Source organism: Triturus cristatus, chromosome 1_2 (assembly GCF_964204655.1).
Source record: "Triturus cristatus chromosome 1_2, aTriCri1.1, whole genome shotgun sequence".
NCBI classification, from domain to species: domain Eukaryota; kingdom Metazoa; phylum Chordata; class Amphibia; order Caudata; family Salamandridae; genus Triturus; species Triturus cristatus.
Window position 1 is genome coordinate 1,025,455,468 of NC_140580.1, and position 23,272 is coordinate 1,025,478,739.

General features: G+C 45.3%; 1 protein-coding gene and 1 long non-coding RNA gene across 3 annotated transcripts in view; one reads left to right on the forward strand and one right to left on the reverse strand.

Annotated features, from left to right (window-relative positions):
- Positions 1-23,272, reverse strand: part of ASTN2 (astrotactin 2) — a 2,498,474-nt gene that overhangs the window by 284,526 nt on the left and 2,190,676 nt on the right. For both annotated transcript variants that reach the window (XM_085612137.1, XM_085612129.1), the window contains one exon: positions 18,986-19,134. In XM_085612137.1, the coding sequence (XP_085468263.1) occupies positions 18,986-19,134 (149 nt within the window). The remainder of the gene's footprint in view (positions 1-18,985; positions 19,135-23,272) is intronic.
- Positions 1-23,272, forward strand: part of LOC146868617 (uncharacterized) — a 47,930-nt gene that overhangs the window by 9,579 nt on the left and 15,079 nt on the right. Inside the window, exon 2 of the long non-coding RNA XR_014963139.1 lies at positions 18,461-18,606. This is a non-coding gene — a long non-coding RNA (uncharacterized LOC146868617). The remainder of the gene's footprint in view (positions 1-18,460; positions 18,607-23,272) is intronic.

Sequence of the window (23,272 nt, forward strand, 5' to 3'; positions counted from 1 at the left end):
TCCATAGCCTCAGCCAGGACCAGTGAGGGTGAAGGTACTGCAGTGAGACCTCCACATATGTCCGACATCTGTCCATAGCTTCAGCCTGGACCATGGAGGGTGATAGATACTACAGTGAGGCCTCCACATATGTCAGCCATCTGTCCATAGCCTCAGCCAGGACCAGTGAGGGTGAAGGTACTGCAGTGAGACCTCCACATATGTCTGACATCTGTCCATAGCTTCAGCCTGGACCATGGAGGGTGATAGATACTACAGTGAGGCCTTCACATATGTCCGACATCTGTCTATAGCTTCAGCCTGGACCAGGGAGGGTGATAGATACTGCAGTGAGGCATCCAGGCCCGGACTGGCAATGCCGGGCACCGGGCAATCCCCCGGTAGGCTGCCAGGGGTGGGGGCCGGTTTTTGGGCCGGGGGCCGGTTTTTGGGCCGGGGGCCGGTTTTGTTGCTCACTGTTTGCTCTGTACTGTCTCTGCTGCGTGACTGCGTCTCCCTCGCTCGGTGCGGAAAAAAGCAAAATTTATGAACACAATTAATGAATTTAGTGCTGACTGTAGGTCAGTGCTGGATAAATAGCGCGGTGCGCTGAAGTCTCCACCGCCGCGTCTGCGCTGCCTGCTCTTAGTCGCAGACTCGCAGTTCACCCACCTTAGGGGGGTGGGGCGGGTGCGGCTGTTGGTGGTGAGTTGACACATGCGCATTGGAGCTCACGCAATAAAAAGTGCGCGTGATCCCCAGGTTCCAGAACGCAGGCTGCAGCAGAGACTGAGACCTTGACGAGTCGACCAGAGGCCCTCTCTCGCCACCCCATAATTTAATTTATTTATAGCCCCCTAGCCCCTGCCTGTCCCAGTGTGTCCCAGTGCCGCCCGCCGCCAAGTGAGTGTTGTTTTTGCATTTTTGCTAATTGCATTTTCAATCAGATAATGCACAGCAGTAGGAGCGCGGGGTCAACGGGTAGGGATCGACCTGGTATTCTCTGATTGTCGTGTTCACCGAGCTCAGGTTTGTGTATGTAAGTTACGTAACAGAGCAACAGGAGAATCCAGATCAGAGTCTGATCTGGATTTTCCTTTTGCTCTGTTACATAACTTACATACACAAACCTGAGCTCGGTGAACACGACATATGGGCAACTGCGTGCATTGTTCCGTCCTATGGTGTGGTGGCACTGTAGTGTCAGGGCAGTGTTCCTGGTGCGGGGGAGTCGCGACTCAAGACCGGGCTGGAGCGGGCCAGAAATTTCAAAAGCAAAAGGGGCCTAAGGAAGTAAGGGGCAAGGGGGCTACTACTAGGCACAGGGAGCGAGGTGGTGGCTGGCCTCAGGCCTGGCACTGCAGCCAGCACGGGTTTAGGATTATCGCCTACTGCCTGACACGCGACGCTGCTCCCTGACACTAAAAGCCGCAGGACTGGGTGACTGTCCAGCGCTGATTGACAGTCTAGTTCACGGTGCGATGTGCGTCCCCTGTCTCATTCCTCTCCTTTCTTTTATTTGCTCCCCTGTGAAATGGATCCAAAAAAAAAAAACACTTTTGTTGGAAATGTCGTATTTTTCTGTTATTTTATTTCCAAGGTGCAGCTTCGGGAATAAAAGGTTAAAATATGATAAAATAACTAAATAAAGTAAGACAGAGTGGCCAGATTGATTTTATTAACACCCAAACACATTAGCGTCACTTTTACAGAGTTTGCCAGTGAAGCGCTATTTTTGTTTTCTTGTCTTTGTTTTTCCTGGGCTTGCACCTAGTGCACCAATCCTGGAGGTGCTGCAATGTGTGGATTGGAGAAAAGAAATGTGTACTGCGGCTCTGCGTCCAGGGATGTGGTCTTTTTTACCCTACTACTGCTTACATTTTGTAAGGATATAAGCAATGGACGTTAAAATGGGTCCATTCAGGGCCTTGTTGTCATGTCCTCAACTTTTCAGGCAAAAGCACTCACTGATTTCTGAATAGTGAGTGTAAAAGCGCTAAGCTAACCATGTTGTTCCTGCTTACATTTCACATGGTTTGCTAATTTTGCATTCCCTTTGAGTGTTTGCTTTTCCAGGATGTTGTTACTATTTTTTGTAGGCCACATATTGCTCTTGTCTAGTGCGTCATTTAAATTGAGCCACATCCAGGTGTTTATAGCCGGCAACAATTGGGTTGTAATTGAAGGTAGTGTGAGTTTTTCTCAGTGGGGCAGTATGGTTTTCAGTGGGGGAGAGGATGTGGCACTATGGCCAGAGCTGCTGAATTTGGAACTGGTGAACCAGGTTCAGCCTTAATAACCAGTCCATTAGACCACTCTCCTGAGTGAGCACAACCCATGCTAGACCTTAGAAGGCTTCGCAAGACCTTAGAAACTCTGGTGTCTTAGCACCAGCAGGCGGATCCTAGCAGTGGCAAGTGTGGTTTAACCTTCAAGGCTTGTCCACCACAATCCATACTGAAGTTCACCTCCAGTCTTGCGGGCAGGCCTATGAAGCAGCACACCCTAGAACAGTGACTGTCATTGAGGTCACAGGACCCTTGAAGGGCCAGCTCTAGGGCAGTGCAACCGGTGAGACCGCACCGGGTGCTGACTTTGGGTGGAGGCATTATGTTTGCAAGTATATTAAGATTTTAAAAGCGCTTGCTGCCTCCTTCCTGGCCTCCAGCAATTTTCGGCATCAATAAAAATGGCATGATGAATCTGGTGTTGAATGTTCTTCCTAGAGAGAGATCTGCATATTGTTTAGTGGAAGTTTTGACTTATGGAAAGGTAGCTCAGAGTGTTAATGTGCCTGCTGCAAAGAACATGTACCATGCAGATCACAAAGTGCACATAATGTAAATAGGTCAGTGGGCTACTGCTTTTGTCAGAGAGATCCTATTGTTACTTGCAGTTAATAAGTTAAAATCCTAACATAGAACAGTGAGCTATTAATGCAAAGGGCACCACCAGTGCTAAGGCCGTCCCTGGCCTTGAGGGCAGTCTTCCTCACTGACCTGCCTGTGCCTGAGGCTGCGAGCAAGACTCCGGCTATGCTAGCAGGCTGCACCACTACCTACCAGGCCCGGTTCTAGAGGGTGGGCCAGGCCCACCAAACATGAGCCTCCTTAGCCCTCGCAGTCGCAGTGAATCTGCCACCGATGTACAACAACAATAAAAACTGTTAACTTGTGATTTACGATCCTGCTGCAGAGCAACCATTTGTCGGTTGGTAGTTCGTAAATGCAGATTAACTGAATTTTATGGGAATAGCTCAGTGGGTTACTACCTCTGTCACAGATATCCTTGTGTTACTTGCAGTTCAGAAGTTAACATAAGACAGTGACCAATGAACTGTCATAAAAAAACTGCATACAAACGTCGCTTTTTTGTGTTGTGATGTAGTTAGAACTTCTCCATTCTTTCATTATTCTAATGTTACTAATAAGAGTTTGTTTGGGCAGTTATACATTTTTATCAGTAAAGCCAACCCTGACCACTGGAGTACTCTTTAAATCCTGACTTTGTGCTTCTCCGAGTCCCGACCAAACCCCCGTAAAATATACTGCCCACCAGAATGGATGAAGTGATTTCTACACCTTGTAATCCTCATTAGCTTATGTGACATTTCGCGTAAACTGATTTTGATTTATTGTCTCTGTATAATGTGTGCTGCTGTTATGTAAAGTACTGTGACACCTTACACTGATATGAGTAGTGCTATACAACGAATGGAATGGGTATGAGAGGGGCAACGGAGAGATAAGGGGCACTAGTGGAGGGTGGCAGTGAGGGAATACCAGGAAGAGGTCATGGGGTGGGGGGAGCTACAGAGAGATGAAGGGTGTGGGTGGCAGACAGTGAGGGAGGGTGGCAGTGAGGGAGTCAGAGGAGGAGGTCCCGGGGTGGGGGGGAACTACAGAGAGCTGAGGGGCACTAGTGGAGAGTGGGAGTGAGGGAAACCGAGGTGGAGGTCATGAGGTGGGGGAACTACAGGAGAGATGAGGGGTACTAATGGAGGGTGGCAGTGAGGGAAGCCAACGAGGATGTCATGGGGCAGGGGGAACTACAGAGCGATGAGGGGCAATAGTGGAGGGTGGCAGTGAGGGAATCTTATGAGGAGGTGGGTCACAGGCTGGAAGGGAACTACAGAGAGATGAGGGGCACTGGTGGGGGTGGCAGTGAGGGAATCCGAGGAGGAGGTCACGGGGTAGGGGGGGAACTACAGACAGATGAGGGGCGCTGGTGGAGGGAGCGGTGAGGGAATCTGAGTAGGTCATGGGGTGGGGGGCTACAGAGAAATGAGGGGCACTAGTGGAGGATGGAAGTGAGGGAATCTGAGGAGGAGGTCATGGGGTGGGGGGGCTACAGAGAAATGAGGGGCACTAGTGGAGGATGGCAGTGAGGGAATCCGATGAGGGGGTCATGGGGTGGGGGGAAACTACGGAGTGATGAGGGGTGCTGGTGAAGGTTGGCAGTGAGGGAATCTGAGGAGGAGGTCATGGGGTGTGGGAGCTACGGAGAGATGAGGGGCACTGGTGGAGGGTGGTAGTTAGGGTGTCTGAGGAGGAGGCCATGAGGGGGAGTGGCTACGGAGAGATGCTTTATTTTAGCACTATTTACAAAACTCAGGATATAAAAATCATTTAATGTTTGCACATTGTCTTGTACACTTTTTACTCTGAACCTTTGCACAATTGTTTGAAGTTAAGTGCGTTTTTAAATGTCTTTATGCTATTTTATATGAAGAATAAATTGTTTATATTTATATTCATGTTTTGTGCTCGACATTTCATTTTTTAGTGTTCTCTGTAGGAATGTCTATGTTTTATGACTGTGTATCTTGGTGCTCCTTAAGGTAATCATTTACTATGCTTTAAAAGTTAATACAATCCAATATAATATGTAATGAAAAATGTGTTGAAAAATACTTTTTTTTTTTTTGGCCTTTCTGTCTCCCAAATTTCTTGTGTGGGGGGGACAAGTTCAACCCCCCCAAACTCCCCCTAATAGTGGTTGCTCACTGCGCTTGCTCGTTACACACCATGTGGGGGCTGGTCTCACTTTTATTTCTCTCTGATTTACTACTCGTGCCTATTTTTGGTGCTCTCTGAAAGAATGTCTATGGGTACATATGACTGGGTGGGTAACCTGGTGCTCTTGAAGGTCATCATCTACTATTTACTGTGGTTTGAAAGTTGATACAATTGAATATGTAATGAAAAATGTGCTGTAAAATTCACCATTTTGGTCGGTTGTTTTCCAAAATTTTCTTGGGGGGAGAACCCCCCCAAACCCCCCTAGTAGCGGTCGGGCTCGCTCGCTGCGCTCGCTACGTGCTGGACGGAGGCTGGTCTGCAAAATTTGACGGGGGCTGGTCTGCCAAATTTTGCCAGGGCTGATTTCAGTTCCCAGTCCGGCCCTGGAGGCATCCACATATGTCAGTCATCTGTCCATTGCTTCAGCCAGGTCCAGGGAGCCTCCAGAGCAGGGCAGCCCTCCCTGGCAGCTCTACCTGGACTCTGCCTGGGAGATGCTCCGCTGCTGATAATGAGGATGACGAGGCCTCCGGTCTGGAGCGATGAGGTCACCTCCTGAGCAATGGAAAGAGAGATGCTGCCGTCATCAGCCAGCTCCTGACCCACTCAGGAGCGTGCTCCGTCTTACTTAATGGAACCTGTGTGATTTCTAATTAGAAGATTAGATCACACAGCTCCGCCGAGATAAATGTAGTGGATCATAGGTCAGCTTTAATCTAATCAAAGCAATTCGAGAATCCCAGAATAGTAGTTTTCATTTGCTTCATCAGCTACATCATTCCCCTCCCCACTCCACAGAAAACCATTGAAACACCAATCTGCGAAGGCAGGTGCAAACATAGAGCCCATTCACGGCAGAGGCTGCCGGGAACAGGGTGCGCTCGCGGGTACGTCAGCATGTCCAGGCAAGAACGTTGCAAGAAACACTCATGCTCTGGGAGTACAGCACAGCTCTGAGACTCTCTGGCCAAGTTTAAATTGGATCTCAAATGAGAGACACTTTGGTTGCAGCAAGGATGGTCACGTGCCCTGGTTTGCTTGAACTGCCTATCCCCATTCGACCCCCATGTACTTTAGTTGCTTCCTGGTTCTTTTTTTGCCATTGTTTTATACTTATTTTCTGATCCTGTTCATTTAGGGATATCATTTGCTACTCCTTTTGTTTTTCCAATTGCTAATCGGTTGTTTTATGTTTGTTAGCTAGAACACTTCTCTCTCTCTTGAAAAGCGCTCTACTGCCCTTGCTCCAAATTGGCGCTAAATAAAACTGTCAATAAATGATTAATAAATAAACAAATAGAAAAATAAACAAATGTGCTTGAGTCAATCTAAGCCACTGTGAAACACTCACTCCTTCAGTCATTCCAGTTGTTACAGTGGCTTGCTTTTGCAGAAAAGTCAAATGTAAGAAAACCAATTTTGTTCTCGCCCCAAAAGAGAATTCCAGCAAAAACTGTGATCCAACATCACTTGTGAATGGATGTACAATCAGTCATGTGCATGCTTGGGCCTTGTTGGGCTTCATTGGAGAGATGCAGCTTTGGTCTTTATGTCGCGGGACCCTGGCCTAGGCATCCCTCTCAACCCGAGCGAGACTCATTGAGGCAGTACTGAGCTGTGTATAGAAATGGCTAGCTTCACTCTCAACTAATTGGAATTGGACTAAGGGAAGCAGAAAGTCAACTTTCTGTAGTGGGTATCCTAACAAAACAAGACAAAGAGAAAAGCACAGACTGCACACTGATGGAAGGAAGCCCACCATGTTGGAAGCCCCTAAAAGCTTGCAATCCTCTGCCAGACCCTTCCCCTCCCTTACTCCAACCATTCTGCCTGCAAGTACTATTTATATAACAAAATCTCCACCCAATATGATTTGCCCTTTTATCGCCAAGTGTTCACTCTACTCCCAGTCCCAACATGCCACAGCAGGCCAGATATTAAAAACTTCCAGTCAACTCTAAAAGCCAACTTCACATCACAGAGGCTTGAACACACTCCCTTGCAGTATAGCCTATTGTAGTTTCTCCCTGTTAGACTTGGCATCCTTAGCGTGCCTTCCCCTGACTTTTTGCCTCTACCTCCTGTATTTTTGATGCTGTGCTGGATTTCTTTTTTGCTGGCTTAGATGCTCTGGGCCCTTTGCCACTGCTGATCAGTGTCAATGTGCAAGTGCTCCCTGTACAAACTGTTATTACAATTGGTTATCCCTGATTAGCATTTTTGATTTACTGGCAAGTCCCTAGTAAAGTGCACTGACTGTGGAATGAAACAGAAAACATACGCAAATAAAGATACACAGTTACGTATCCAGTGTCCTAAACTGTCAGATTTGTGGGGCATTTATCACTGTCATGATTGTAGTCTGCAGCAGTACTACTAGGCCCTATTCAACTGGTGGTCAGAGCCTAAATTTGTATTATAATGAGATCTTTAATTTCGCCAACTGTGATGCACAATTTAATGCTCAGATGTTGCACTCAATGGCCCCTCTTGACCCCATTTGTAAGTGTGCCGACACGTTTCGACCTTCAAAATGGGCCTAAGGTGTATTTCTAGGAAGGTCTTCTTCAGGGCTGTGAACTTTGTGGACACGTTAAGGCACCTGATTCCTGTCGGTTTTCTCAAGGGGTGTGTCAGATTCCTTTGAGGACACCTCCTATTTTGTCCTAGAGCCACTCAGTTTTTTGTGGATGGAAACCTTCTGTTGGGTTATTTTAAGTGTCCTGCTCAGGATCCGAAGCACGCCTTGATGTCTAGCCTGTATGGTGACTACACGTTTATTTGCTGACCGTCGGGTGGATTCAGTCGGGGTCCTTAATTTGTTGCGTTCAACTCCTCAAGCAGAGATCTAGTTTCCTGCGTGTTCTCCTGCCAATCCGACAGCAGTTGAAAGCTTGAAGAAACCATAGTTTTGTTTCTTCAATAGAAAAAAAGATTTGATTGATGGTCTTGGAGGTACTTCTCTATGATACAATTTGCATTGATCCCAGCCCCCAAAGTCCTCAACTGGATCACTCTCCTTTACGATACACACTTTTAGAAAGTAGGAATTTTCTTATTTAACCATTCTGTGTGCCTCTGCTGTTTTGTGTATTGACTGTCTGGTTTTGGAGTGGCTGGAGATGTACATTCACTGTAGGCAGCCACTGAGGGGGTTGAGGTGTGCCTGGCTCTTCCTGGATGACTCAGAGCTGTGCTGAATAGGGCTTGGCTCCATTTAGAGTAGTGGGAGGAGTTTTCCGAGCACCTGAATAAGGCCAGTCATACTGCACCAGTGAGGACAGAACTGGTTTGGACTGGGCTTAGAGACCCTGGCACAAAGAAGAACAAAGACAAAATGGGGTATAAGTAGTAGACCCAAAACCCCAGAACTTTAGATCACTTCTGGACTTAAGAGGAACCTTTGCCAACGAGAAGAGCTGGAGAGTTCTGAGTACTGCCCCTTTGCTGTGTGCTGTGTGGGGTTGGCCTGCAGTTGCTGCTTCTGCCAAGGAAAGGACAAAGACTGCAACTTTGCTGAGAAACCTGCCTGAAGAAGAATCTTCCAAGGCTTGTGTGTGCTGGCCTCCTTCTGAAGTCTCGGGGGCACAAAGACTCCACCCCCAGCTCCCCTGAACACTAATGCTGAGAGTTCTGACCTTCCAGGAGATACCTGTTCCAGGTTTGGGCCTCTGTAAGTTGTTCCTGCTGCTGGGAGCTGGAATAAACCTAAGAGAAGCAAGAAAAACAATCTCAGATGCCGTCAGCGATGCCGCTGTGATGCCACAACCTGTACAAAGGCCAGGGGCACCGCTCGTGAAGTGCACGATGCACCGCCCTGCCTGCACCGCAACCCCGACGCCATTCGACACCTGCAGTTATCAGCCTTCCTGACGCCATCGCTCGCACCGACTCCATCACTGCCAGCGCCTGCATACAGTTATCACAGCACCGATAACTACAGAGGGTGACTCCACAAACTTGACTTCGCATCGCCTCACCAGAACCGACGCCTCACTGCCAACGCAACCGACTTCCCATGTCCTGGATTCGACACGTCGCCTCCTCGTGGACACGACACCTAGCCTACCCCGTGGCAGCTTGGGAGTCGGCTTCAACCTCGGCACCAACGTCTCACCTCCAGGACGCCGTGCATCATCAAAGACTTCGTTTTTCAAGGTACTGTTTCTTTAGGGGTCCATGTGACTCCATGCCCAATACCATGCACATCGCGCTCGTGCTTTGGATTTATTGCTGTCACGACGTCGTAATAGCCCCAGGTGGAGCTATTTGTTTTCTACAAGCTTTATTTTTTTAAATAACTGCTTAAGAGTGCTATTTTACTACATGTATGTTAGATTTTTGTCATTATGGTCTTGTTGAGTTTAGATAAAGATACTTTATTTTTTAATCTGATGTGATGCTCACTTGTGCTGTTATCACTGTGTTACTATGTGTTTTGAGTACAAATACTTTACACATTGCCTTTGGGATAAGCCTGTCTGCTCATGCCAAGCTACCAAGGGGGCGAGCAGGGGTTATCTAAAGTGTGTATCCCCATTACCCTGACTAGAAGCAAGGGTCCCTACTTGGACAAAGGTGCCTACCTCTGCCAACCACAGACCTCCAGCTCTAACACTCCCACCTTCGGCTATACCAAGCAAGACACCCTCTCATCATATGCTGACTGTGACGAAGACACTCAGAGGCGGCAGCCAGCAAGGGGTGTTAATTTAAAAAAAACTTAATGCAGGACATGTAAGCCACTGACAGAGGTATGCCCACCCTGCTGAAATCACATAGCAGGGAAAGAAGACTGGCGGCTTATTCACAGCATCCTGTAATTTATTATCAAGGCAGGCCAAGGACTGCTCGGAGAAAGGTTACCTTGCTGGAGTGTACAGGACAGACATGGAACTCCTGGATGGATGCAGACTGTGTTGGGGTCCTTTCCATGTGGTATGGCATTGCCCAGAGGATGACAACCCTGCTGGGGTGTGCAGGCCAGACATGGCACCTTCAGAAAGATGTTTGTCCTTTACCTGAGGCATGGAACTGCACAGCGGAAGACAACTCTGCTGGAGTGTAAAGGACAGGCATGTCACTCCTGTAAAGATGTCCATAGTGTTAGTGTCCTTTCCCTGAGGCATGAGACTGCCCACTGCTGAAGTGCACAGGTCAGACATGGCATCCTCAGAAAGATGTCTTCCCTGTTGGGGTCTTTTACCTGAGGAACGGGCCTTCTCAGGGTAAGAGAACCCCGCTGGAGTGCTAAGACAGACATGGCAATCTACTGAGCTGGAGGAATTTTACCTGAGGGATGGTGCTGATCAGAGCAAGAACACCAGGCTGGAGTGTGCCAGAGAGTTATGGCACTCCTGGAAAAAGGATCACCCTCTAGAGGGGGAAGGTGTTAAAAAACAATATGGCACTGCTAGGAAGAAGACAACCTTGCTGGAGTGCACAGGAGAGGGAAGGCACTCTTGTAAAGAAGCCCTCTTGTTGGGGGTTCTGTAACAGCTATGGCACTCATGGAGGGAAACCCCCTGCTGCAGTGCACAGAATAGGACGGCCACTCTTGGAAAGAAGTCCACCCTGCTGGGTATCGGATAAAAGGGGTATGGTCAGGCTTAGGGGATGACTGCAGAAAATCTGATGTGTAGCATGCAGGTCACATATTTGTATTTATCTAGACGACTCAGTGGCTTGATGGTTTTGCGGCATAGATCTTTGTGTTCCCTGCAGGCCACAAGTTATAATCCATGTAATATAGCTCAGTGAGTTATGAACCAGTGTCAAGGAACTGCCACAAAGTGGAAGGCTTAAGTGTTGAACTTTACTGTTTCTTTCGCAATCTTTCGTTATTCTAAGGTTGCTAAAAGGGTCTATTGGATAACGAAAACCTATTAGTAACTGCTATATAAATTGTAATTATTCACATAGAAGAGTATATTTAACCCTTTTAGTCAATGTTTATCGCTTACATACAGCGCTAGGAATTCCCAAAAACATGCCACCAAATCATGACTAATCTCTTAAGTATTTGTGAAGTGCAAGCTGAGTGCCTTTGTATTTTGCATGGCATTGATGTTGGCACCAAGGGTTTACAGCTTCAGCAAGCTATCAACCAGTACGAGACTCAAATAAAAGGAGTGATGATTGTCTTTTAAGTGAGGCATTTGTGTTGTGCGTAGCCGGAGCTGAAAATTACAGACCTTCCTTATCCCCTGCAGGCTGCTGCCCTGAAAATAAAGCAGGTTCTGCTGAATTTGTTTATGACTCATCAAACTGCATTGGGACAAAGTCAGTCAGGGCCGGACTGGGAACACAAAGCAGCCCTGGCAATTTTGACAGACCAGCCCGGGGGTGGGGGATGGGGAGGGAGGGAGGGCATGCGAGAATGAAGCACTGCTGCTTTTGTTACTACTATGTGCTGATTTTGCAGCACCACTGCGAAACCGGCCACTAGTAACAAAACCAACCCCCACCGCTGCAAAACCAGCCCACACCCTTCCAGCCTGTCGGGGAAATGCCTGATGCCCTGTAAGGCCAGTCCGGGCCCTAAATCAGTATATTTCATCAAGGATAGACTGGATCCCAGATGAAGCTTAACAATAGACGATGGCTCTGGGATCTGGCCCTCTAATTTCCAGTACTGAATAAAGGGCAAGTCAGGTTAAAATCTGAGTAATTCATTGCACACTATTAATGTGTGTACAAAGAAAAATGTCATAAAATGGCCCCATCTGGACTTCACTGTAGTTACAAGAAGTGCTTTATTTTCAATAGCTGCCTTTTGGGGATCTTAACTGTCATTTAGAAACTTTCCTACCTAGCACATCTTACCAGTTTTCACTATGCAAAATAAATACTTTGAAGCATTCCATTGGGCTCTTTTAACAGACTATTAAGAGCCTTGATCTTTTCCACTGAGCACATCTTTTTTTAAGTTCTTTTATGTTGTATCTCAAACGTGACATTTCCATGACAACAAAAATGCTGTTGTTCATCATTACCACACAGCGCAACAAGCTCCTCCTCTTAGCTTCCAAACCCTCAGTGAATCCCCGCCTCTCCAACATGTCAGCTCCATGCAACCACCTAACAGATATACACATCTTGGGGCCATATTATCAAGAATGGCGATAATGCCCTTGTGAATTCCAATAGAAGCCCAGGTTCTGGTGTGAAGGACCACAAACCTGGGCTTCTATTGGAATTCACAAGGGCATATTATCAAGCCCCTTATCGCCGCTTTAACAGCAGTTTCCTGCCGCTAAAGCGGCGATAATGTTATCGCCATTCTTGATAATATGGCCCTTGGCCTCTTACCATTACACCAAGTGGGCACATCGAGCAGACATTCCTTCATAACTCATAAGTATATCAGGAGTGGTCATCTTTATGACCCATTGGCACGTCATGGCCAGTAACCTTTGTGGCAAGGTAGCACATAACTGTCAGTTTCCATAAATCTCAGTTTGTCACAGTAGTGCCCTTTTAGTTCCGTTAGCACGCCCTGCCCATTTCCTATTATGTACAATAAGCGCTTCATGGTCAATGAAGACAGTGGTCAGCACATGTATGTCAAAAGTTACTATGCCATTTTATCATTATTCCTTACCACGTTGCCATTATGCCTACTTATCCCATAATATTGGGGTCAGTTTCCATTATTTCTACTTAGTACACCATGGGCAAATCTTGGCTTATTGAAATTAATCATAGTTAGCTCACGTTCAGTAGCCAATGCACCCAGTTTGCGCATCTTAGTGGGCTCCTCCTATGCCCAGTTAGCACATAGTGGCCAGTTGCCATTATATACAAATAGCAAATCATGACAAGTTCCCATTTTTCTAAGTTAATTCATTATGGCCAATGTTAATTTTTCCTAGTTAGCACACAAATAACAACAACCGTTGAACTCGCTTACCACTTCCTTGAAAGCTTCCAATACGCCCCTTTAGCATACCCCAGGCAACTTCCAGTATTCTCAGCATATCAGGCACAGTTGCCATTACACCCACTTAGAACTTCATGATCAGTTGTCTCTATGACCAGTTGGATAGGATGTGCTGATAGGGCATAATGACAACTAGTCCTTATATGCTGACTGGATTGAACAGCAGGGAATGGGATGACATACCTCTGTGGTAACAAGACTGGGAGATCCAAAGACAACTGGCTTGTGGACAGAATTGGAAGCCAATGAAGTGGCTGGATATGCGCCTATTACAATCACAAGTGTATGCGAGAACAGGACCAACATGGAAGTCAGACATGTAGCTTGCAGAAACACTATGAAAGCCATTGTATACCTATGAGAAATTGGGTTCTTGGTTGAGAGGGGAATGAGTCCTTCTGAAGCAAAAGCCTCACTCCTTGTCAGGGTGAACCACAAAAAGTCCCTATATTATTAAGCTGTGCTTAACCCTCTAGTAGCGTGGCACAAAAGCAGTCAGGCTTACCTTGAGCGCAATGTGTAAACTATTTATGCAACACTCAAACAGTAATAAAGTGAAGACATGAAACAAGAAAAACTATTTTAGAAAAACAGAGTATAACGTAACAAGTTAATAATAACTTAATACGTTTTTTAATAACAAAACAACAAAAATACAATCAGTGTATTAAGGGACTACTTAATAATGTGACACAATGTGCACTGCAGATCTACAAGTAGCATTTAATTTATGGGAGATATCCGTTACATCGCGGTCTTCACACCACAATACCTTTGCAATGCAGGCATTACAACGCAAGTTGTTACAACGACTTGCGCTGGATGGCGCTATACACTAAGGAATAGTATGATTTACTATTCCAACACCTTCCCTACTGTTACGTAGGCTGGAGTTGGAATAGTAAATTATACTATTCCTAAATCCAGCGCCCTCCAGTGCAAGTCGTTGTAACGACTAGCGTTGTAATGGCTGCGTTGTAAAGGTATTGCGGTGTGAAGACTGCGATGTAACGTCACATATTCTTAATTTACTGGTCCGAGTATATGATATACCACAGGTATAAGCTATTTTACCATGTTTTAGGGAGTGAGCAAAAGCACAAAGCACTTTATCACTGGTTAGCAGTGGTAAAGTGCACATAGTCCTAAGCCCAACAAAAACGAAGTCAGCAAAACAGGAGGGGAGAAGGCAAAATGTTTGCGGTAAGACCACCTTAAGGTTGACAGGTCTGACATGATAACCCTGTGAGTTCCAGTATGCAACATTTCCTCTCTGGATCAATGCTAGACACTGAGAGTCCGGTGAGGAGATGGGCAAACTGACACTCGGAAGAACCAATATGCCAGCAGGCAACTGGAGAAGGAGGAACATGACATTACTCATAGTGACATACCACAAAGAAATACCAACAAGTATTAGTGGGGATAAACATACAAGATTTGGTGTTACAGCTTTTATTGCTGACAGTTTTGAGTCTGCGATAATTCAGGTAAATTACGCTAGAGTTTGAGATGGTGTGTGTAATAGCTGATGGTGGAACACTGTGTTCTTCAGAAACTGGATAAATAATCATTCTAATCACATGTGGTTCTGTAGGAATTATTTCAACAGGATTACTCGGGGCGCCGATGCGGGTCCTAGATTAGGCACAACAGCCGATTTTGTTCCACACACAATCGTGGTAGGAACGAGCTCCTTGACCCTGGCACCCATGAGGCACGCTAACCTAGCGCCGCAAGCTTTTTCCTTTCTAGAATTTCAAGAAAGGATCTATCCCCACTGTGAGTACATGATGGGCTTCAAATTAACCAAGGGCAGGGTACACCTTAGCGTGTGTAGACCGCCCTGGTTACTATCACTGGTCCTGATGAAAACCTGGAGAATTCTCCACGAGGTTGAAACATGTAGACCACTTTTATCTTTCACTTCACCTTTAGATACCTCTGGCCAATCTAACCTCGTATGGTATCCCCTGAATTTTTAACATTGTCCAGTTGCACCAGAATAAAGAGTTTTATCCACAGAGAGTTAAAAAAATACCAGCTCCACTGTAATCAGGTGTCGCAGCACAACCGGATGGCATTCGGCTATCCGGGTGGGACCCCGATGATGAAGCATGTCACCAATTAGGTTGGTGAGTGAAGGGTCTTCTAAAAAGGACTAATCTGTCCTTTTGGTGAACCTCTCTTTATTACGGAGGCATTGAGGTACCTCCAGGGTGTACTCCTCCTATTGTTTGACTATATTGATTAAGGGGACCAGGAGTATTCCCATGCAGAATACCCTTGCTCTCTCATTGTTTTTCTGGAATTATTTCAACAACATATATACTTTTTACTGTTAGGAGAGGTCACACAATGATCCTCATTCAGACATATTAATTACACATATTAATTTCCATTACATAACTGCCACCAGCCTCATAATTTATTTTCAAAATATATGTGAATTTGTGAATCCTCATTGATGAACTTGTTCTTTTTTAACTTCAGCACTGTTTTTTGCACTGCACCAGCTCCTCATTTGTCATCATTGCACCTGTGCATCCTGTTTCAATTTTGAAATATTGTTATTAGAAAGGCTTTTTTGGAATCAAGTAGACAATATATTTTAGAAAAAATGATGGGCCTGGTGGTTACCATGAAAAGCAAATTAATATGTGTGAGTAAGGATAATTGCGTGGCCTTTCCTAAAAAGTAAAAAGCATAAATGTTGTTGAAATAACTCCAACAGAACCACATGTGATTTTACTGGTAGCAGTTCCCATATTCAGCTGTGATGCAAGGAAGGTCCAATAGCTAATTCAATAGACAGAACACAGGAAAACTGTGAGGGTATCATGAATAATCCAGGTCGAATCCCCGACAGCAGGGGAGCTAAGTCAAGTTCCAATGGCAAGAGCCAGGGCTTTAAGATACATTTAGTGTAGGAGTACATCTAGGCTTTGAAGGGAAATTTCCTCCCTGGGTACTGATTGCTAGGGGCAGGCTAGAAGGTTTTGGGAGCTGTCCATCCTTGTTTGACCCTGTGGGGTCATCAGTGTTTATACACTCAACTTCTGTGCATACTACTAGCCCTGGAAGATGGAGAAAGTCTTCCTTCCATGGGCTATGTGAAGCATGTCTTACCAGGCAACCCAGAGAGTTAGCTTCCTATCCCAAGTCTAGTGGTACCTTCCGTTTTGAACAACCATTAAAGGTAATGCAAATTCATTATTTTCTTTAATGGTCTCCAGTTTGTTTTGTGTTCTCCACTGTTAGACTCTTTCGTGGTTTCCCCTGACTTTTTACCTCTACCTCCTGTATTTTTGATGCTGTGCTGGGTTTCGTTTTTGCTGGCTTAGGTGCTTTGGGCACTTTGCCAATGCTGATCCTTGTCAACGTGCAAGAGCCCCCTGTTTAAATTGTTATTACATTTGGTTCTCCCTGATTGGCATATTTGATTTACTGGTAAGTCCCTAGTAAAGTACACTGAAGTGTGTCAGGGCCTGTAAATCAAATGCTACTAGTGGGCCTGCACCACTAATTGTGCCATCCACATGAGTAGCCTTGAAAAGGTATCTCAGACCTGCCACTGCAGTGTCTGTGCACAGTTTATTAACAGCCATGTCGACTTGGCAAGTGCGCCCACTTGCCAGGCCCTAACCTTCCCTTTTCTTACATGTAAGGCACCCCTATGGTAGGCCAAAGGTACCCCCCTGGGGAAGGTGTAGGGTTTATGAAAGGTAGAACATGTACTGGTGTGTGTGACATGTCCTGATAGTGAAATACTGCCAATTTCGTTTTTCACTATTGAAAGGCTATCTTGCCCCACAGAATAGAATGGGAAATGCTTTGTAACATCTTACAAGCATAACTTCCCATTGGGACATGATAGAGAAATAAAGTGTAGGGTCTCTGAACTCAGAATTTAATTACACATATTTTAGTAAAGATGGTTTTTAAATTGTGTGTTTGAAAACGCCACTTTTAGAAAGCAGGCATTTTCTTGTTTAACCATTCTGTGTGCCTCTGTCTGTTTGTGTATTGACAGTCTGGTTTTGGAGTGACAGGGCCTGGGGATGTGCATTCACAGTAGACAGTCACTGCGGGGGTTGAGGTGTGCCTGGTCGTTCCTGGATGACTCAGAGCTGGGCTGAATAGACCTTGGCTGGATTGAGAGTAGTGGAAGGAGATTTCCTTGCACCTGAGTAGGGCCTGTCTACCTTGCACAATGCTGTCTCCACCTACTGTGGTCATACTGCACCAGTAAGCACATAACTGATTTGGACTGGGTTCAGAGACCCTTGCACAAAGAGAACAAAGAAATGTTGGGGTATAAGTATTAGACCTAAAACTCCAGAACATTAGATCGTTTCTGGAATTCAAGAGGAACATTTGCCACGGACAAGAGCTGGAGAAACCGAAGGAGAAGTACTGCCCCTTTGCAGTGTGCTGTCTGGGGTTGGCCTGCAGTAGCTGATTCTGCCAAGGAAAGGATAAGGACTTTGCTGTGTGCTGTTTCCCCTGCTTGAGGAAGATCTCCAAGGGCCTGTGTGTGCTGGCCTCCTGTTCTGAAGTCTCATGGGCACAAAGACTTCACCCCCAGCTCCCCTGAACTTCCTTGCTGGGAGTTCTGACCTGCCAAGAGGTGCCTGTGACTGTGTTGGGCCTGTGGAGGTTGTACTTGCTGTTGGGAGCTGGAAAAACAACGCAACTACAAGAAAATTGACGCATCGCTCTTCTTGCGGCTGTTTCTCCAATGCAGCACCGATGTGCGAGAAGAATCTCCACACATCGCTGCGCCACTGCCGCAACCAACGCATCGCCTGTCGCGGCTGCAACAGCGGATGTATCAAGGGATCGCGGCAGAAGAAACTGACGCCGCACCACTCAACACCGCCGTATCGATCGCCGCTGCATCCTGGATTTCCACCCATCATACCTGTGTGGCAAGTTTTCCCGAAACATCGCCCGTGGACCAGAACGGTCTCGGAATTGACACATCACTTCCCCCTACAGACTGGATTTGATGCATCACTTCTCCTGTGTGCAGCAGAACTGTCGCATAGCCTCCAAATGGTCTCAGGAACTGACACATCTCTTTGTTTTTCCACGCTTCCCATCTCTGCGGCTGTTTGGCCATGTGAATTTTGTCGCAACTATAGGTACTTTGAGAGAAATCAGGTATTTATAGTTTTCTACGGGTCAAGTTGTTTGAAACCTTTTTAAAATCATATTCTAATTTCATGTATGTTGGATTTTTATCGTTTTGGTCTTGTTGAGTTTAAATAAAGATACTGGAATGGTGTCTACTTGTGGTGTTATCACTGTATTACTGTGTGTTTTGAGTACAAATACTTTACACATTGCCTTTGGGATAAGTCTGTCTGCTCATGCCAAGATACCCAGGGGGTGATCAGGGGTTAACTTAAGTGTGTACCCCCTTACCCTGACTAGAAGCATACCTCTGCCTACTAGAGACCCCCATTTCTAACACACACTTATTGATTATCTTGGTTTCCTTTTTCCTTTTCAGAAACTGCGCAGAATAAATTGACAGATGGGACAGAAGCTCAAGGGTCTTGGGAGGAAGTCAAGATGATGGCTTTGGGTGCACTTCCTTAAATCATTGGGAATGAACGATGCACGAAATAACATGATTTATACGATACGGAAGTAGAGGTATAGAAAATCCATTTATGCCACCTTTGGTACGACACTCGCGAGAAAGGTGCAAGCATTGTAATTTTAGGAATCCCTCAAACCCAGGGTGTATGAAGAAGAGCAGAAGATAAAAACGAAAGAGGGCGGGGTGTAGAAGCAGGGGTCAAGTGGAGATGGATTCCAAATGGTACACAAGATGAACAGTGAAGGGGAGGCAGGGTACAGTTTCAGGTGTTTTGGGAAACAGGGAGCAGAACAGACATTTGAGGTATAGAGGAACATTACAAAAACTGCTGGGGTACACAAACCAAAAGCCGACCTGGTGGTATCTTCTGACACGGCACCCACCCAGTGAAGCTTTGAGAAAATGTTTCTTTGATTCCACTAAAGCACATACCTGTATATAAATCAGTGTCCGAGTACTGATCCACTTTCTTATGATGAAGGATGTAATCAGAGATCTTGGTCCCAATAGATGGCTGAACGTCCATCCACTCCAAAGCAACCACAGAGCTGGAGGGCTCCACGGTGGGAGACAGGCTGAAGCTAGGAAACAAAGAACAGAGAGAACGCCTGTTACTGGAGAACCTGAAGCAGAAAGGAATGCTTATTCCTGTTGGATTCTTGCCTGTATCAGTCCTTGATGTATTGGCATAATTACCCCTAGGTTGGAAATGCTCTATACATTATATAGGCAAGCAGAGAACTGAAGAGAGAGACTAGTGGCTACCTATTGGAGGACAGCTCTATGCTTAGAGAGAGACTGACCCCAGCAAGATGGGTGTGACTCTCTGCTGGAAGACAGGCTGATTCAGGGGGCGACAGAAGGATTACAGGATAACTCTGAATGCATTATACTGTGAGACAATCAGACCATGGGATTAGTAAAGGTAAAGCTGAACACTGCTCAACAGGAGAGTGATAGATCATGAGGGGAGACGGTTCTAAGTTTGATGGGCTAGCACTGGACATATTTATATCTGGAGATAAGACTGAATCAGAGGAAAGAACATTTTGTAATTCTAACACCAGAAACTGTGTGTTAGGCTGGCCCAGGGAGACTGGTCCATGACCAGTGTGTGACAGATGAGCACTAGGAAGCTCTATACTAGGAGAAGCAATGACATGAAGCAAGAGTGTGACAGGGCGGCACTGGACAACTTTATGCCAGATGAAGAAGTGATCCAGGAGAGTGTCTGAGAGACTATCACTGAATTACTCTAGGAGTGTATAGAGCTGTCCATAATGCAAACCTATCTAGGAAGCAATGGAGCATTGTTGGGGCAGGAGACAGGGCTAGGGACAAGTGAAGATGGGGTAAGGAAACGGGGCATAGGAGGTGAGGACTCCTAGGCATGCAGAAATACTAGGGCTGGCGTAGGATGACGAGGGATTCGTCAAAGAAATGCATATGCTTCTTTATCTCCATTCTGAATTATCGACGCAAGCAGTACTTAATTTGTAAAAAATACAAGTGCCAGGGCTCTCGTCAGGAGGCCACTGCCGCCTGCACCACACATTGCCCATGATATGCTGCCAATGACAGAAACAACACCACTACGAATGGTCACACTCCTACAAGTGCGATAATTCTGACTATTTCAAAGCAATAAGAAGAGCTTGGTCAGCGATAATTAACCGCTGCTGTGGCCATCTATAAATTAGACTGCAGCGCCACCTAGTGGCCGGCTGTCACAAACCCCGGTGTTGACAATTGAGTGCCGGTGCCGAGCACTGGACACCACTGGCTCAAATTAAGCAATAAGGCAAGCAAGATCTGTGAGGAATATTGTCCCTGGGGCATGGAGATCAAGAGCATTTTCATCCCGGTCTTGTCATTTTGCATTTTGGCAATGGTGGTAACCGCAAGTTAGGTGAAGCAATAGGCTTAGAAGAGGGTGTGGGTTATCAGGGCGAGCCGGGGATGTTGAATAAGGCTGGGGTGAGATGCTTGTATTTCTCAAGCCTGTAAAAGTCTGACTGCAACAGACAGGACGGCTTTCAGAGATACCAATGAAGAGTTGGGGATACTTTCGAGAAATGCATTGCCTCTATCCATGTGGGACATGAATCTGGTACATGGTGTTTCAGGCTATTATGTTTATGACCTTTGGCCCTTTCCACTTGGTAGGGTGATATAAAATGGGTTTTAATAGTGTATCTTATGTTATGAAAGTTTACAGGTTCATCGTGTGCTATATGCGCTCATAATTCTTCTATTTGTGCTTTTATTAGTACTAATGCTTTTGTAATAAAGTGTACAAGCCACTTTGGAAAACATAATTCTCAATGCTAGCACGGTTGTCTCATAGTGTGACTCCCATGACGTATTCCCACAGTCATCGTGGGAAATAAGCGGTGCCTATTCACACTTTCTTTACTAACTGTAAATAGTTTAGAAAGACTGTGCTCTGGCTGGCAGCCAGAGAGAGGAATACTCTCCGGGGAGCCAATTTGAAAGACAAAAGTGTGATATGCCTATGGACTTAGATTATTGACAGCTGAGGGCAGGTGCGAGGGGCAAGGGTACATTTCTACAACACAGAAATAAATCATGTAGGATTTTGTTAGATAACCTTTATAAGATGGTAGGTATTTTCTGTGCATGCAGTTTCTTATTATTCATATTTTTTAAAGCTTTAATAATCCTTAGGTAAATGCTTGCCATTTTTATACACTAGCAAAGTGCATACCAAAGATTTAAGAAACATGGGGGAATATTTTTGAGAGCTAAGCGCCAAAGCTGCACAATGCAACGTGATAGATACGTGACGCAAGACTCTAATTAAGATTTATGAAGCCACGCAAAGCGACTTTGCATGGCTATGAATGGCTTAAAAAATCTGAGGTAAGGCAATGCAGGGCAAATCGCTGTGGTGCCTTAATCTGCCCAAGAGAGGCGTACTATGAGTGCTGCGGTAGGTGTTCCAACGCAACTCCTGTGGTTTTTGATGCATTCCCAGATGTACAAGGACTTGTAAACTTGGGAATGGGCCAAAAACATACGCCTTCCCAGGAGAGACGTAACAAGGAGAAATATCTTCATTTCTCCTCGTTTTTTCTTCTTTCTATGTGTGCTGCAGCTATAGTAAATGTTACTTTTAGTATATCTAACAGTGAAATAGAGTTTTGGATCTAAAAATCTCCGTTGAAGATAACCTCTTACAAACACAGTTCCATCGTAAGTCTACGGCCGCCAACTCAATCTTACACGCGACCAGCAGCCATCCTCAGCATACCATCAAGAATATACCATCAGGAGAGTTTCGTAGGGCCAGAATCAACTGCAGCTCAGACCAAGGCTTTGAAGCACATTCAAGAGAGATTACATCAAGACTTACTAAACGTGAATATAATAGTAGCTCCCTCAGAAATACTCAACAACAAGTCTCTCACCTGGACAGAAACAACCTCTTACAAAACAGGAAAAAAAAGGAGACGGAACCGATCATACGGTTTCTTACCCCTTTTCATAATGGCCACCACCATATACGCAAGGTTCTTAAAAAACACTGGAACTTACTGACTCTCAACCCAACAGTCAAAACTGTAGTAAAGGACCAACCCCAACTTAGCTTCAAGAGAAGCAAAAATCTACGAGACTCACTATGTTCATCATATTTTGAACCCAAACATAAAACTGTATCCTTTCTACAGAGACCAAATGGCTTCTACATTTGTTCTAACTGCTCGATATGCAAATTGGGCCAATCAAAGATAGAGAACACGAGGATAAACGGTCATATTGTCCATATTAAAGACTTCATCAACTGTGAGAGCACAAATGTGATTTACTTAATCACATGTCCATGTGGGAAACATTATACAGGAAGTACAACTCGCCAACTCAAAAAACGAATACAGGAGCACTACCGAAACATCCACAAAACAGATGACAGACAACCCTTAGTTGAACACTTTAATCTGCATCATGAACATAATCGGAATTTCGTTTTTTGTGGCTTAGAAAAAATCAAACAACATGACAGAGGTGGAAACCTGGAACAACGCTTAAGAAAGAAGGAAAGTGCCTATGTAATTCGCTATGGGACCGTAGAGTCCGGCCTAAACAAAGATCAAGAGTGGCACCACTGGTTATAAGGCCTCTCAATTTACCAAAGAATATACTACCTTACATGCTTGGCCACTATAAGAACAATAATGAACCTCAAATGTCTAAGGAAATTATCATCTAATATTGTCATATTATAATGTCGCTATGAAGTTAAAATCGGGTGACATATTGTTTATGACATATATGTGTATTCACTCAGCTCTGCCTAATGTCAGGCAACCTTTCTCTCTGTTTTCTTCTCTCCCCTTGTTTTCTTCTCTCCCCTTTTTTCTTCTCTCTTCCAAAAATAGAAGCTACATTAACTTGACATTTTCTTTACTGGCCCTTCATCCAGTCTTTCAACACACTAAGCACAAACCATATGCCTTGTAATTAAGCTAGCAACCAGTATTATCTTAATGTTTTCGAGCTCCTTCTCACTAAAGAGCAAGCTCACTAAGAAAGCTGATTGTACAAGCAGGATTCAACAGGGAAACCTATGCAACACATCATTAATATACTTAATGAATCACGAGTATTATAAGTCCCCTGCACATGTAATAATTGATCCAATGAACGTTTCCAATAATGGTCCTGGTCCTTTTAGGACTTTCTTTTGAACTGTAGGTA